Here is a 16,942-nt window from a genome sequence, read left to right as displayed (position 1 = left end):
CACCCCTAGGGCGGACTGGTAGGAGGAGATGCAAGTGGCCTTCAGGAAAGTAGGCTTTCACCCCTGCTTTGCCACTCGCGAGCACTGAGGCTTCAGGCACTAACTCACCTGCCTTCCCAATCTGTGGAACGGAAGGGGCGGGACTAGATCATTATTTCCCAAACCACCGTGCCACGAAACTCTGGCCCTCAAAAATACGGTTCCACAGTATTTAATAATTTTAAATGGGTTTCTTTCTTTCGGGATTTCTCATGGTCTTTACAATGCTAATATGTGTAGCAAATCTCCAAGAGGGCGATAAAGTGTGCAATATTTCCCAAATTTATTTGACCGGGGGACCTTTTTTCCAAGGAGAACCTATTAACATTTCCCAGAACGGGTGCTGCTCAGAACATTCTTGGGGAAACGATGGACTAATGGATGTTTAAGACCCTTTCTGGCTCTCATCTTATTTGAATAATTTTAGTTTTTGTGTTCCTCCATCCTCCTGTGGGAGCTGCAGACTGGTAAATAATTGGTGGGGGATGGAAACGTCTGCTTGTTCACAAGCGCTATCTAAGGAGGGTTCCGAGCTCCCCACACGTCTGGGATGGCTGCTGAATCAGAGCAGTGCCTCTTCCCGCTATGCTGCTTGAAGTGCGGGCTGGTTGTGCTCTCTCCACCGGGATGCTCTTTTTGATGGGTTAAGTTTAAAAACTTAAACGGAGGAGAGACTCTTGATGATTAGGCAAATGACATATGGCTGTGACTTGGAAGAACTCTCATTTGGGGCCACGATGGCTCTCAGCCTCGCCGCCCAAGCCGGGCATTTTTCCAGGGCACTTCCCCACCAGGCCCGGGTCTACACAGAAATGGAGCTCTGGGGGTGGGGCCAGAGATCAAGACGGGTACCATGAGCCACAGCAGGGACGGAGCTTGGTCCCCACCCACAGGCGGCACGGAGGCGATGCCCATCACTTACTCTGATGTCATCTGGGTGACCAGCTGGAGGGAGGTGAAGCCGGCGGTGAGGAAGCTGTCCCTGTACTGGACCATTTTGATGGCACTGAGCCAGTCATCCACGGTGGTAAAGGCCGTGAAGTCTGGAATGGAGCGGTCTAGCAGGGGCTGGGAAGGCCTGTGTGGGAGAGAGAGAGACAGGAGCAGGTGACCCCACAGCGGCAGAGGTGCGTGCACAGAGCCACACTCCGGGCAGACAGCCGACTTCATGCAGGATGAGGATTCCTGCCTGACAGGATGCGGATGACAGGAGAGCCCGGCGCGGACCCTTCTTTCCTTACAGAATTCTGAGTTGGCATGACTTCTGAGGCGAGGTGGCAAGTACCCTTGCCTACGGGCCCGGCCACACATCAGCCGGCCCGGACAGACAGACTGACGCAGCACGCAGTCTGGAGGGAAGGGAAGGCCGTAACTCCTTTGTAAACTGGAATCGAAGAGCTTCACAGTCCAAAGATACGGTTCTTTTAAAAATATATAAAGTTCACTATAACCTTTTCAAATCTATTGGTAACATTTTTTTTTTCCTAGTTCCATCCTCAGCTAATTGAAATAAATGCAACAGAGCAGCCCTCTGTTGACCTCTGGCACGTTCTCAAAGCAGACACCCTGCTACCTAACCCACAAAGCAGGGTGCCACCTTGACATATCCCTCAACCCCCAACACCCCTGTGCAGTCCTTCACCAAGAATTAAAGATTTGACCTCCAAAATCTCTTAACCTCTTTCTGCACCATTACTCCGACTTAAGACCCTATCTCCTCTGTCATCACTGCTGCAACATTCTCCTGCCTGTCTTCTTCCTGCATGTTCCTTCCCCTCGACATAAGGTCCACACTGGAGCCTGGTGTTCTTTGAAAATGCAAGTGCATCACGTGCATAACCCTGACCCTGACTCCGATTCATGCCAAACCCTTCCATGGGTGCTCGCTGCTCTGAAAATCAAGCCCAGAAGTCGTAGCAGGGCCTACAGGCTCTGCGCGTCTGGCCCTTGCCCACCTCGCCAGCATCAGCCCTGACCCAGTCCCCTCACAGACTGGACTCTGAACACACTGGCCCTGTCCTTCCCACCCTTGAGGCTCTGCATATGCTGTTCCTTGGCCTGGGACACCTATCCCTCTCCTCCCATCTTCCTTTCATTCAGTTCATGTGTTCTCTCCCTTCAGTGCTCAGCTGGAAAGAACACTCCTCAGGGCTGCCTCCCCGATACCAGGTAAGGTGTGTACCCATGCTCTCCAACACCACACGCCTCCCCGCCAAGCTGGCTACCAAGGTCTCAAGTTTGCATTTCTTTGGGTGACCATCTGGGTTTGTCCCTCCTAAAAGATTCTAAGCTCCGTGAGGGCAGGAAACATGTCTGTCTTGTTCATTCTATACTGCTAGCAATGGGCATGGTGCTTAGCATCTAATTGCCCAGTAAACTTTGGTTGAAAAGATCAATTAGTCAGTCAGCTAACACGGCAATGTAGAGAGTAACGTACAGCTGACAGTTGCTAACAGGAATCCAAAGTTGTTCTGTGCATTTGCTCACAACAAATCCAGTGGCTTTGGTGGGCCAAAGTTCCAAGTCTGCAGCTCTACCTGGTATGGTGAACAGAAAGGGTGCCTTCTGGAAACCGGATCTCCCAGAAGTGGGGCCTCATTACCACTCCTATCCCATACACTCAGTTGTTACAGAGCCCAGCACCCAGTCTATCTGAAGCCAGCAGAAGGTGGAAACCCAGACGGGTATCTTGCTATCTGTCCATAGCCCATGCTGGAAGTGGGGAATGCTTTAGGGAAGTGGAAAAGAAAAAGGAAAGGAGAAGTCTTAGAGTTTCTTCCATTAGTGGATAAGCTTAGCCACCTCGCTCTTGCTGTCAATAGATGAAAAGGGTAGCAGCCTTGCTATTGGGCCTGCCCCTGGCTGTGTGACCACCAACCCCTAGGAACAACCCTGTTCCACGAGACTCACACGGCGGTGATGGTTGCCACAGTCTTGAGACTTGCCGGGTTTCGGATCATCTTGTCCAGGGTGTTGACAATCTCTGCAAAGCGGGGCCGGCTGTTACGGTCCTTCTGCCAACAGTCCAGCATGAGCTGGTGTAGGGCAGCTGGACAGTCCATGGGTGGGGGCAGCCGGTAGTCCTGCTCAATGGCATTGATGACCTGCGGGGACGTACACAGAAACAGGCATGACGGTGCGAAGAGACACCAGCCAGTCATTCACAAATTAGCCCCTAAGGATGGAGCCTCCCGGATTCAGGTGCTCTCAGTGTGTGCTCATGTATCTCGCACCACAATGGACTGTATGTGCACTTGGCCTTTCCCCCTAGACTGTGGGCTCCTTGAGAGTAGGGACCATGTCTTACTGTTCCCTCGTGTCCCCACACCTGCAGCAAGACCTGACACACCCCGGATCTCTGGCAATGCTTACTGAGGAATGATCTGCTGAACGGCTTGAGCTTCTTCTCTCTTTAAGAGGACATCAGGCTCCATTCTGCCTTGGTGGCGGCTGGTGGCACTGGGGGTGATGAAGCACTGGCATGTGGGAAACCTAGTGAGTTTGCCAGGTCTAAAGGATACCCTCCAAAGCCTGAGGTGGCCTAGTCCTTACGCTGCTAAGGGAAGGAAGCAATCAGCATTTGACAGACAGCCTACTCCATGGCAGGGCCCTTCTAGGTGCTTCCCATGCACTGTTTGCCTTCAACTTCATGATGCAGCAGCACGAGCTGGGCTGAAGATAATTTGGCTACACAAACTGGTTAAGTACAATGACAATGGTCAAAATAACAACGTGAGCTAAAATGAATATAATCCAATCAGGTTTTGGTAATTTGCACAGACTCCAGGGGACAATTTTGTTGAGATTTCCAGATCTTTAAGTACTTTTGCCTGCTTTTTATATGTTGTAAGAGTTGTTTTTCTTTTTTTTTTTTTTTTACACTTTCCTTCTTAATTTTCAATTCATTTAAATCAATTATGCCTCCTCTGTGCTTTTCGTCATCGCGAAAATAATTGTAAACCGCCCAGTGCTATACGTGTGAATACATTATGGTACCCTCCTACCACACTGGGAGGCCTGGAATGCAATGAGTGCCTTGAAGTGATGTTGCAAAAATGTACCTATTGAAATGGAAATGTACTCACATTGTAATATTAGGTAAAAGAGCAGGCTGCATAACTACAGGTATAGGATAGTCTTGCTTTTGTTAAAAACAAAAATCAAAACAAAACAAAAAACAGTAATTATACCCATGCATACAAAAGACCTTGGAAAGATACATACCACGGTGTTAATGATAGCTGCCTCTGGGCAGGTAGACACGTGAGTGCTCTTTATGTTTCTCTTTTTGCTTGTTTGTGTTTTTATTTTCTATCATAATTATACATTGATTTTATAGTAAAATAAACAGCTCAAGCATCTTGAACAACAAAAGAAATAATTTGGAGTTCAGGGATTTTCAGGTGTTTTCGCCTCTACTTTAAAAAATGTCAGATTCATTTCAATTGATTATTCTTTTTTTTTTTTTTACCTTGTAGATCAGTCAGAAATTGAATATTTTCAATCAGTATATTTTTACAAATTCTATGCCCAGTATATGGGACATGAAGTGTGGGATGTGATAATATGACCTGAAGTCATTACAGATAATCAAGGTGTATTATTCCTTCTATTCTAGGTGGTGGAAAAGCAAACAAGCACACGAACCGTACCAGTATCCGCACTGCACACCAACTGGGGACTGGCAACATCCGCTTTTGAATAATATGTTGCACCACCGACACATTTTTACCTTCGACAAACTCTCGTCGATCAAATGACCTGCTCTCCTCTCAGGAGGGCATTACAGCCCATCTTCCCCAGGAGGAAGCAGAGGCAAACAGTGAAGTAACCTGCTTGAGGACCCACAGCTAGGAAATGGTAGGATTGAGAAGACATCGCAGGGCTGTCTGATTCAAGTCTGGAATACCCTGAAGCCCACTTTCCCTAAGCCTCCGTGGGGCTGCCATTGTAATCTCAGCCTGGAGAGCAGTCCTGGGAGCTGTTCCATGTCTTTGTGGCAGCAAACAGGGGTATGGAGCTAAACCAAGTAATCCGTGAGGAAGTGTGGCCGGGCATCCTTCCCATCAGCCTGGCTCATCAATTGGCACCTTTTCCCAGCTCCTTCTAGGCAGCCAGACTGAGGGGCCCTGTCACAGAGCTCCTACTCACTGTGGAGACAAGTGGGATTACCCATTGAATGGCTTCTTTTGGGTTCCTTAAGGACAAGCTGGGTAGGGCCGGCAGGAGAGGCTAGTGTCGGTACTCAGTTTCTCATGGGGCTAGGGGTGGTCCCCAAAGTCTTCCAGTGCAGGGCAGCTTATGTTCCCCTAAACTGCTGGCATCTTCGCTCAAATTATTTGATTCCAGAGCCCAAAATAGTACGTATTTCCTCTGGCAAGTTTTCTTCCCATCTGCCTGTGGCAGGAAGGAGCGCTGGAGTCAGGGCCTTTCCGCAGGAGGCACAGCTCCATGGTGTGCCCCGCTGACCCACGCACTCCTGGCAGAGTCCCACGAGCCTGGGGGACCTGTGCATGCACTGGCTCTTCGGTCTGTGAGCTCTGGGTCAAATGCAACTTAGCTATACCTCGCTCGTCTCCTCCACATGCCACTTCAGTGGACATGTTGAAGACTGTCCTGACATTTTTTTTGTATTTCCTCTGTTTGTTGGGAGACTTTCTTTTTAAGAGGACATCTGAACCACTGATCCCTCCTCCCTGTAGGTCAGCCAGGAGGCAAGGCCCACACACGGTGCTGGTGACAGTATGGCATCGTAGCTAAGGGCAAAGACACCAGAGGCCTGGGTTCAAATCCTAGCTTCACTTCTTATTAGCTCCAGAAACTTGGGAGAGTCACTTGACTTCTGGAAGTTGCACAGATGGGTTATTAAAAAGATTACGTGACATAATGAGATGGCGTCGAGCAGCACACACATGAACAGTAGAAGGCATCTCTGCATCAGATGGAGGCTGTCATTCCTGCCACATCCACTACAGTAGATGTCTCCGCAAAGGGGGTTACTGTCCTACTGCTGGTCACTTGGAAGCCTAGGAAGATAGTGTTTGAGAAGCTCCAAGCACATAGTTGGGGGTTAATTAATGCCAGATCCCTATTTCTCACCTTCCAGGATAGAGGATAGCCACACTCATGTTTACAAAATGGGACTTTATGCCATTTGCTATTTCTTCTAGATAATTTTGTTGTTATTACTTGGGTTGATATTCTGGAAGCATTGATGCCTCTTGTACATAGAAAAAAAAAAGCCTTTACCCTCCACCCCAAAGAAAAAATTACCTAGGTCATTAATTGCTCTATCTGCTCAAGTCTTTCACGGAAGTGCTGTGCCTTTGGAGAAGGATCTGGATGTTTTCCAAGTTTCCTGAGTATATAACTTATAATCAAATTAAAACATCATTATTTCGGATAGGCCAGTGATGGGTATTAAGGAGGGCACGTATTGCATGGTGCACTGGGTGTTATACGCAAGTAATGAATCATGGAACTTTACATCAAAAACCGGGGATGTACTGTATGGTGACTAACATAACATAATAAAAAATTATTATTAAAAAAATCATTATTTCAAAAAAAGAACTGCGGTCCTCTAACGGGGTTGGGGATCATTCTCTGTCATGCCTGCGTTGCTAGCAGATGTGGAAAACAGGGAGGAGACACGGAGAAGCACCTTCCATCTGGCCAGCTGATGGCTGTAAACACCAGTGACCACGTTTGAATTGTATGGAAAGATATGGCTCGAGGTTGGGGGCATAAGGTGCTCTTCTGAGCAGACTTGAAAATGGGAGTGAGTCCTGGGTCCCTTTCCTCGGTAACAGGATGGGATAAATGGTTGTTGAAAACCCTGGAGATCAGAATGAGATCAGATGGCATCTCCAGAGAGAAGCCAGAGCGAGGGTGTGGTGGTAAGAGAACCAGTTGAGGCCACTGTCACCCGAGCAGAGCAGGCTGCTGGCTCACTTGGAATGGTCTGCAACAACTCTTTGGGCCTCTGAAGGCCAGCACAAGCCAGTGCCCTGGGCCCTAGGGGGCTGGGCAGAGAGTGGGGAGGGGCTGCCTTTGCTCCCCTGGACCTGGAAAAGCAGGTGGGGACAGGGGCAGGTGGTCTGACCCCAGTGCCTTAGAGGAAGTGACTGGAGCTGAGCTGAGCTGAGTGGGGCCCCTCCCCGGGCCCTCCCGTCCTCAGTGGGCTACCGGCTGCCCCCAGACATGTCTTTCCCATTAGTGAGTCCGGCGGCACCTGCTCCCCCTTCCACAGGGGAGAGTGAAGTAGAGAAGCTCAGAGCCCTGGCGGAACCAGGGCAGAGGGGGTTAAGTTGAGCTGTGATGTTCCAGTAAAACCGCAGCTCCTCTCCACAGACACTGCCACTCTCATTATCTCTGTCAATCAGATCCAAGCAGCAGAACTTCCAAGTTCTCTCCCTGGCTGACAAACTCTCTGTACATGTTCAAAGACCTTCCTGGGCTCCGGAAGCCCAATTACCAGCACTCCGACTTGCCTCTGCAATTCCCTTTCTTAAAGCCTTTCAATTGTCATCTGTAGAATCCTTTACTGCCCCCACCCCTGTGGTTTCTGACAAGTAGCCACAGCCCCTCCTGGCTCTCTCTCAGGCCCGGCCTTTTCCAAGGGGGCGAAAGGCACCCCCACCTTCCACTGAAAGCAGAACTGCACTTGGGGCAATGTTTAGGGGCTTCGTGTGGGAGAAATACAACGAAACTGGAATGAACAGCTACTTTGCACATGTTCCTGTTCCCTTTGAGACCCAGCTCAACGTCGAATATCTGGAAAGTCTTCCTTACCTCGCCCTCCCAAACGGTCCCACAGCCCATTGTATGCGCCGCCGGACTGTGAACACCCAGAAACAGAAGCGGCAAGCACAATGCTTAGCAGCGCTGAGTGTTCGCTGAATGAAGGATTTGGGAATTCTGGAAGTCTAGTATCAGAAATTCCATTTGTTTTCAGCCTAGGTGAATTCATTTGCTGCGAATATCTTGAATGTCAAATCTCGCTTGTCAGACAATTTCATAATCCATTCTATGTGTGCTGAATTGTCCTTAATAGGATTAAAGTCTCAGGGAAGGGCCTGCGTGTTTCTGGAACCCATTTATTACTCCTCTCGCTGACGGTCTGGATGCAGCCGGGGTGCAGGTGATTTCCAGAATGCAGCCTCGGCATCAATTCTGACACTTTCTGCTTTGACACGCTACAGGGGCGGGGGCGAGGCGTGGATAATCTTAGGTGAGAGGGGACGCAGACGCCTCACACGGCCCTGGGACCTGGTTAGCCATGCAGCCCTGTCGCCCGCCCCGGGCTGATGCCGCCGCCCCCCACCCCCAGGGTGCGCTGCCACAGCAGGAGCCCGGCTGCTCCCCACCCTGCCATCGGGAAAGCTTTCTCGAGCTCCCAGACTGCCACCTTTCCTAATCTGAGCACCTGCCATGGCTCCAGACCTCGGGCTGGCCACAGGGCTCGCTGAGGCCAGAGGTCTCAAGTTCGCAGTACCTCAGAGCCGCCCGAGCAGGGAGCTGCGCGTGGTGCAGCCGTTGCCCAGTGAAGCAGATCCGGACGCAGATGGCCCTGCCTCTTCTTGCCGCTAGGTTGGGAAATTAATATCCGCCCCCAAGGAGATGGGCACGGGAAGCGGAACAGAGGAATGCAGGCTTTGCAATCCTCTCGGCTCCAGGGGGAGGGCATGTATTGAAAAAACAAAAGCCAAAAGGTCCAGGGGAACAGCCCAGGATCAAAGGCAGTGTGGAAATCTAGATACGACTTTCACTCGGGGCCTTAAACAAGGCAAATCGTCCTCAAAAGTCTCCCTCACCTTTTAATAGTTATGAAGCAAAGGGTCCCATCTGGAACACCTCTGCTTAAAGCATCTCAGATGACCCTTCTCTGTCCTCCCTGCCTCTGCCTTGGAGGGCAGCCTGGAGGGGTGCTGGTCACCTGCACTCGGACAGGGCCCCACTCCCGCCGGCTATCGGGACCTGGCCAGCTTCGGGAAGCCTGCTCAGCTCCTCCTTCGCCGATAGGTGACAGAGGCCCCCCCAAAGAGTAGACTCTCAGGAAAGAAGGACCCTTTACAATTCCTCCCTGTAAAGCAGAGGGGTGCGAGCTACGCAGAAGCTGCAGCTGGCGCAAGGCCCCACATCCGTCAGAGCAGACAGCACCGCCCCCTGTCGCCCTCAGCGGGACAACACACAGGCTGGGGGCTCTGAGGCAGGGCCCAATCTCCTGCTTTATTTGGGCCTGCTCTAGTTCATGGTCCACAGTCTCTCAGAACCAGCCCCGGGGCTCCTGGGCCGGCCCAGGCACCTTTACGGGCTCCTGTGGGGGTCCTGGGATTGTCACATCTCCATGCTGGACTCTCTGATTAGCTGAAACACTGGTGCTGAGGGGCTCCTTGTACTCCTTGCTTGGACGCCTCAAGTTCGGGTTGTAAGGCCCTGAGCTGACACCAGATAGGAGGGGCTGGCATGCCACTGTCTGTGGGAACCCTCGGGTGGGGGTTTGTGGCGACCAGGTACCACCGACACTCACATCTTGGTTGGACATATCCCAATAGGGTCTCTCTCCAAATGACATGACTTCCCACATGACAATCCCGTAGCTCCAGACATCGCTGGCAGACGTGAACTTGCGGTAGGCGATGGCCTCTGGAGCTGTCCATCTCACGGGGATCTTCCCTCCCTGGAAGACAGAGAAGCTCATCAGCCCAGCTGTCAGGTTTCTAGGTGAAGGGGGAGCAAATGAACTGGGCATGCACATCCTTTCCACTCGCCCGCCCTCACGTCCTGTGAATGAGGGCAGCCAGGATAGCCTGCCCCGCACGGCAAGCCTCCATTATGCACCTGCGTGCAGGGGCTCAAGGAGGATCTGTGTGGCCCGTGCTGGTCTCACACGACTGCTGAGGTGACAGCTGTACCGAAGCTTCGTTGGTCCCCAATTCCCTACACGCCGATCCTAATGTTGCCGTTAGGGGTGGGGTGGGAGAGGGAGTGGAAATGTCATACACGCACCCCAACATGCAATTCTGTAGCACCCAAGATCGGCCACGTGAGCCTCGAGACGTGAGTTACAGCCGGCTTTGCTTCACAGTTGTCATACTCACAACACTGAGCCAAGGGGAAGCAAAACAAATACAAGGAAGAAAGTGATAAGCGGTACTTCCTGCGGGCCTCCTACAAGATCACTCTGTGCTGCCGCCTGCCCCACTCTCCTCGTGTTCCACCTGCCAGGGGGGAAAGATCTTCCTCACCCTGCAGCTTGTGGCCAGCCCTGGGCTGCACTGGGTTGAAAGGCCCAGTGCTCAGGTCTCCGTAGGCGCTGGCTTCTTTCCCTGACTTTCAGTGGGGGCTGATATTCAGAGGCTGGAGTTAACACTTTTTGCTCCTATGTCTGCTTTTCCTTCTTGCCCTCCAACCTTTCACTGGATGCTTCCAACCCAGCTCTCTGCTTGGCCCTCAGCTTGTCTGCCAGACCTTGGCCTGTTTCGAGTAGCTAAGGGATTGATATCCATCCATTCAACCATTCGCTCTGTCAACACTAGGCAGTGAGCACTGCTTTGTGCCGGGCCCTTTTTGACGAGCTGGTGTCCCAGAGATGAGCCAGCCATGGTCTCTGCCCTCAGGCTGCACAGGGAGTGGGGAGGCAGACAAGACAACAGACACTTAAAACGTGTTGTTAACAAGATGGAAAGTGAGGAGTGTGCAGCTGCGGTGTTCTGAGAGCCAGAGTAGACTCCCTAACACAGATAGCGGGTGGGGGAGGTGGCCAACAGCAGAGGGCCAGCGTCCTGCAGGGGTAAGAGCACCTGGATGGGTCTGGATGCCAGGACTGCCCCTATCAACCTATGTGACCTCGGGTAAGTTACCTAACCTCTCTGTGCCACTCTTTCTCATCAGCAAAATGGGGGAACAATCACACCTATGTAGTCTGATCGTTGTGAGGATTCTGTGGGGTCCTATCCACACAGTGCTCGGGACAGGGCCTGGCGTGCTGCACACGTGTGAACTGTCACTCCCCTCTATGCTCAGTCCCAGGGGACAAGCAGAAGTTAACCCGGCAAAAAGGAGGGAGGAGGGAAGCCCAGGCAGGGAGGAGCGTGCGCAGGGGCTGGGTGAGAGCAAGGGGGAGCCCGGCATGGCAGCAGTTGGCAGTCCCCAGGGGGCGTGAGGGGTGGAGGCAGAGAGCAGGGCGCGCTCTGCGGGCACCGATGCCACTCCGCTCCTCAGGGTGAAGTGGGGGCCCTCGCCAACGCTGCCCTCCACAGTTCATCAGTCTCTAGAACAAATGTGGTCCCCATCTTCATGTCTTCCTGCCAAGTAGCAGGCTCTCCCTCCCCAGCCTTTCTCGCTGCCTGGGCTCTGCCTGCAGGATACAGGAGGCTCCCTCCCTCCCCTCCGCATCTGCCTCATGCCTCCACCCGAAGGAGGCTATTTTTACTGACCACTCTCACGATCTGTTCCAATCACCAGAGATGCATGTTGGACTTTGGCAAAAATACCTTTAAAATGTGTAAGTGGTTAATCTGAGTGCGAGTGACAGAAAAAGGAGCAAGCGGCAAAGTGTATTCCTGTCTGGTTTCCTGGCCAGGGCCTGGGAGGGGTAACGGTGCCCTGCCCAGCCAGGACCTCCCCAGGGGCACATCCAGCTTCCTGCACAGAAGCCAGTCCTGATTTCCCCCAGGACGACAGCAGGCTTTTGTGGTGGGAGACATCCTCCTTCAAATGCCAGCAGCATGACAAATGACAAATGCCTGGAGGGCAGGCCTGGGCCTCTGCGGCACCCGGGGGCTTTGTTCTCCCCATCCCCCAGAACAGCAGTAAGTTCACTGGCTTTATCTACAAGGTGCCCATGGCTGGGAAGGGAGTTGGAAAATTCAGCCAGTGAACCAGGAGTCATCAAACACCTGGAAGCCAGTGCCCACCATTCAGGTGGACCTGGCACCCGGAGGGGGCCTGGGCCCAGGGGAGGGGTTTCTGCTCTCTCAGAATACCTGGGTTAAGTGAGGCAAGAGAGAGCAGGAGTTTAATTGATGTGACTGTGTGTGTGTGTGTGTGAGAGAGAGGGAATGTGACTGTGTGTGTGTGTGTGAGAGAGAGAGGGAATGTGACTGTGTGCATGAGAGAAAGAGGGAATGTGACTGTGTGTGTGAGAGAGAGAGAGAGAGGGAATGTGACTGTGTGCGTGAGAGAGAGAGGGGATATGGCTGTGTGTGTGAGAAAGAGAGAGGGGGAACAGGGCTGTACGAGTGAGTACTTATCAGTATGTGTGAGAGCAGAGTGGGAGACAGAGAGAAAGCTTGGCTGTGTAGGTCTGTGGGTAAGAGAGTTCGGGCTTATCTTCTGTGCGTATGTTTGTGTCAGAGAGGGGGAGGGGACGTGAAGTGGCTCCCCTGAATTTCAAAGAGGTGGTTTGGGAGTCTGAAGGTGTCCTCTCTGCCAAGTCTGGAGCGGACCCCAGGGGCTGCCGGTGACAGCTGTTGAGTTGCTCCCTCTTGCATGTAAAGTGGAGGAGCTGGGCCTGCTGGCAAAGCGCCTGGGCCCTCCTGCCACCTTGCGCTGCCGGGCCTCACTGAACACTGAGTGTGGCCTGTCATGGCCACCTCCCCCCAGCCCCCCAGTCCCAGCAGGGAGCAGAGCCTTCCAGAAGAGCTGCCCTGGACAGACAGCTGACGGCTTGTCACGCGAGCTCTCCCACTTAGCCAAGAGAGCAGGCTATGCTGACCTCCAAGGCAAACAAGAGGAAGGGAAAGCAAGGGGGGCACAGGGATGGGTGCTTTCCTTCCTGGGAATTTTAAACCGTTCCTCTCAGCTTTTCAAGCATCATGTCATCGGTGTTGCCTTCTGATGCTCAGAGGTAATTATGGTGATGATTATTTAACTTGTCTTTGGTTATGTGAAAGGACAACTATTAATTTAGAGTGTAGTGCCCAAGCCCCACGGAGGGAGATCGGAAGAAAAGTTAGTGGAATGGGGATACAGCAGGCAGGGGTCTGCTAGTGAGGACAGTCCTCCCGCTGGAAGAGAAGTCTGGACCAGAAGGCCCAAGGCCAAGGCATTCATTTGATTGCAAAGTGCTCTAGGAGTCGCCGGCTCTCACCAAAGCAGGCACGAGGGAGGAGCACAGAGAAAGAGCGATTGGGAAAGAACATGAGGGAAGAATTCTCAGGGGTTGAGGAATGGATGAGGCTCACTGGGAAGGAATCTGCATCCACGTGGGCAAAGAGAAGCCGATTTGGAAATTGGGTATTTCAAAATGTGACCAAGTAAGATGAGATCATACTGGATTGGGGCGTCAGGAGAGCACTGACCCCAGCACAGGGTTTCTCCGAGACACCAGACGACTGCCACCCCCAGGGACACAGAGGCAGTCTGCATTCTGCAGGGATCCAGTTTCCCCAGAGCTGCCACGGGGTCACTCCTGGGATGTAGGGGAGGGAGAAGGGAAGAGGAGGGAGGAGCAGCTCACCACCATCAGGGCCCTCCGTCCCCACAGGACCTCATACACGGACCTTCCACGGAAAGCTTTGCACTGGATGGTTGTGCTGCTCAGAAATTCTTCACAAGTTTGAAATCCACTGCTTCGGAATAATCATGCCTTAACTCTGGTAAAAGATAAGCTATAAAGTGTGTGTGTGTAATTTGATGAACTAAGAGAAGATATTCGGCAGTGGATTAACCCACCCCCACACCCACACCTGCCTGCTGTGGCCACAGGTAGAAGGTCTCAGTGTAGAGGTACTTGGGTCCCTCAGCCGCAGCCCGCCTGCAGCGAACGTGGAGGCGGCACCCATGCTGCCCTGCATCCCGGCGCAGAGGGCAGTCGGCGATGAGACTCGGCTCCACTCTCAAGGATCAATGGCCAGCCCCAGTGCCCCCAGCCAGCGCACTCTCTCGTCACAGTGAGATTAAACGGCGCAGCTCGTAGCGTTCGTTCTAAAACCCAGTCAATTGTGGGGTTTTACAGGCCAAAGTCTGAGCAGAGCACAAATTCCCCTTGCGGAAGACTTATCCTAGTGATGCCCATAAAAGTAACACTTCTGTGGGCGAGAGGCATTGGCACAGTACTTTTCCCTGCCATCCTGTGTGAGATGAAGTCTCAGTGGGGAGATAGCAGGAACCCAGACACTCATGAATACTGAGCATGGTGATAAAAGACTTGTTCATCAAATATCGGGATCATGCTGCATGAGGAATCCCCCTGAAGTCTGGAAGCGATAGGTTTATGACTGAAAGCATCGTGCAGTATCTCTGAATTTCACAATAAACAACTCTCCAAAAGGTTTACAACATAAAAAACGTATTGGGGCTGTTGTGAAGCTCCCACATGATGTATGTGTAAACCACTCAGGGTATTATTGTTACCATTAACCAAGATTTATTGGGTTGTATGTGTTGGATCGTATCCCCCCAAAAAGAAATAGGTTCAAGTTCTAACCTCCTGTACCAGTGAATGTGACCTTATTTGGAAACTGGGTATTTCAAAATGTAACCAAGTAAGATGAGATCATACTGGATTGGGGGGTGGACCCAACATCCGATCACTGATATCCAAAGAAGGCCACATGAAGACACAGAGACGGATAGGAGGGACTAACGTATGAAGACGGAGGCAGAGACTGGAATGACGTACCTGCGAGCCAAGGAATGCAAGGATGGACCGCAACAGCCAGAAACTAAGAGAAAGGCTTGGAACAGACTGCTCCCTAGAGCCTTGGGAGGGAGCACGATGCAGCCAGCACCTTGGTTTTACACTTCTAGCTTCCAGGACAGCAAGAGAATAAATTCCTGTTGTTTAGAGCCACCCAGTTTGTGATACTTTGTAACAGCAGTCACAGGAAACTAACACATCGAGTATATGAACATCTACCAGGCCTGAGCTTAAAAACACGGCCCCGGGCTCCCAGGAGGCAGAGCTACCACCTAGGAGCTACCACTGCTAGGAGGCAGTGGGACTTGGGACTGAGAGATGCCTCTACCATTTAGACTGAAGCCAGGCAGATAAACCCCGGGCCCTCTGTGACATTGCCTGGTGCTGCTGATACCCAGGCCTGTGTACGCGTTGAAGGACTGCCCTTCGCTCAGCCACGTGAGCGCTGCGTGGTGAGGACTTCAGGAGGCAGCTCCGTGGCACTTCCCATGCTGTGGTACTGAGGACAACCGTCAGAAGGCAGCCCCGATCATGATGCTTGTTCTACTGGCTGGAGAGGCACGGCCCGCCTGCAGGACAGTCCCCCCTCACTTTACCGGAGAGTCCGCAGACCCGGCTTGGCTACTCCAGGCCTGGGAGCCACGTCTGGGTTGTACGGCAAGAGCTCAAGGCAGCGTCAATACCCATATTCTTGGCAGACCCAGAAAACCTAGCCTGGTGGTTCTCCAACCTGGCTGCCCACTGGAATCACCCTGGAGAGGATTGTTTTTTTTTTTTTTTTTTTTTTCCTTTCTTTCTTTTTTTAAATGCCAGGGGGTATTCTAATTTATTTAGGGTCCCTGGTTGTGGTGGAGCCTAAGCACTGGTGGGTTTTAACATTTCAACACGATTCAGGTGATTCTAATGTGCAGTCATTAGTCACAGCCACTGGCCTGGAGCAGTGGTTCTTAAATTTGAGTGTACATAGGAATCTGGAAGTCTTATTAAAACACACATCACAGAACCCTAATCCAGACTTTTGAATTTACCAGTTCTGGGGTAGGGTTTGGGAATTTACATTTCTAACAAATTCTCAGTGTGGTCCCCACAATTCGAGAACCATGGCATAGACCAGCCAGCATAAATCATGGATTGAGTGAGGTCTCATCTTGATTACCAACTCTGGGCATTGTTAATGGCTGGGTTGAGAAGGATTCTGAGACTTCATCTGGGCTCAGCAAGGAAGAGGGCCATGACTGATTAGCGATGTCTGCCACGGGTGAGGGAATGAATGGCCATATATATGGCGAGTATTTGCCAACACTGCACTAAGATCTCAAAATGCTGGGGGGGAGAAAGACAGCAAGCTGGTTTCACCAAAGTTTCCATCAGGTATAGCTGTGGCCTAAGGGAAATGCAGGGCGAATTGCCGTGAAGTTTCCATTGCACGGAAAGTGTCCCTCCGGAGTGGCCTTTGGACACTCCCTGTGGAGCAGTGACCATCCTGACCCATGCAGCTGGCCAGCCTGGGTGAAGCACCCGCCCATGAGAGGGGCTCTGTGCAGCCCTCTGTCGAACAGTTCAGACACAGATGGCCCTGTCCTCAGGGTGCATCCATGCGACGTGCCCTTCTCCTGTTCCCAGTCACTGTCCACCGCCCTGGACCACGAGGTCTAACGTGGCTTTAACCATTAAATTAAGAAGGTATCTTAGAACGAACATCTCTATTTAAAGGCGCTCTGAAAGTACATTGACCCATTTCCCCCAACCTAATCAGCAAAGCGATTTTTCCGGATAAGACCGGTATCAGCCAGGAAGGAAAAGCAGGTTCTGCCTCAAAGGTTATCTTTCTTGAGTGTTACCAGTTTGTAACAGCCAGTGGAAATGGCTTCTGGCTGCAGAATTGCAATTGAGTCTATATAATAAAGAGGCTGTTCCTAGTTCCCCAGGATGCCAGGAATTTGCATGAAAACAGTCTCTCCATCTTCTGAGAGAGTTCATCTGGCCCTGCTGCTTATTTCTTTCCAGAAGCCACAATCTTGATGGTGACACTGTAATTTATTACCATGCTAAGGATTATGATGCAACATACAGAGAGTCCGAACTTCAGGTGGGAAACAGGCTGCAGGAACAGGTGAGCTTGTGGAGAGGATGGTCTTATTTGTCATGCAAATGACACAAATAACAGAGAAAAGGGCTGGGAGAAAAGACAACCCAAAAAGACACACTGCGTTGGCTGCAGACAAAATTGTTTCTAAATAGAATGTTTTTCAAAGC

General features: G+C 51.6%; 1 protein-coding gene across 1 annotated transcript in view; it reads right to left on the bottom strand.

Annotated features, from left to right (window-relative positions):
• EPHB1 (EPH receptor B1) overlaps nucleotides 1–16,942 on the bottom strand; it is a 418,735-nt gene that overhangs the window by 3,812 nt on the left and 397,981 nt on the right. Inside the window, exons 13-15 of the mRNA XM_087870214.1 lie at nucleotides 9,572–9,721; nucleotides 2,950–3,143; nucleotides 962–1,117 (exon numbers count right to left, since the gene is read on the bottom strand). Coding sequence (XP_087726340.1) covers nucleotides 962–1,117; nucleotides 2,950–3,143; nucleotides 9,572–9,721 — 500 coding nt within the window. The remainder of the gene's footprint in view (nucleotides 1–961; nucleotides 1,118–2,949; nucleotides 3,144–9,571; nucleotides 9,722–16,942) is intronic.

Source organism: Ursus americanus, chromosome 20 (assembly GCF_024610735.1).
Source record: "Ursus americanus isolate L20-20 chromosome 20, mUrsAme1.1.p, whole genome shotgun sequence".
Lineage (NCBI taxonomy): Eukaryota > Metazoa > Chordata > Mammalia > Carnivora > Ursidae > Ursus > Ursus americanus.
This window is presented reverse-complemented; position numbering and strand designations above follow the sequence as displayed.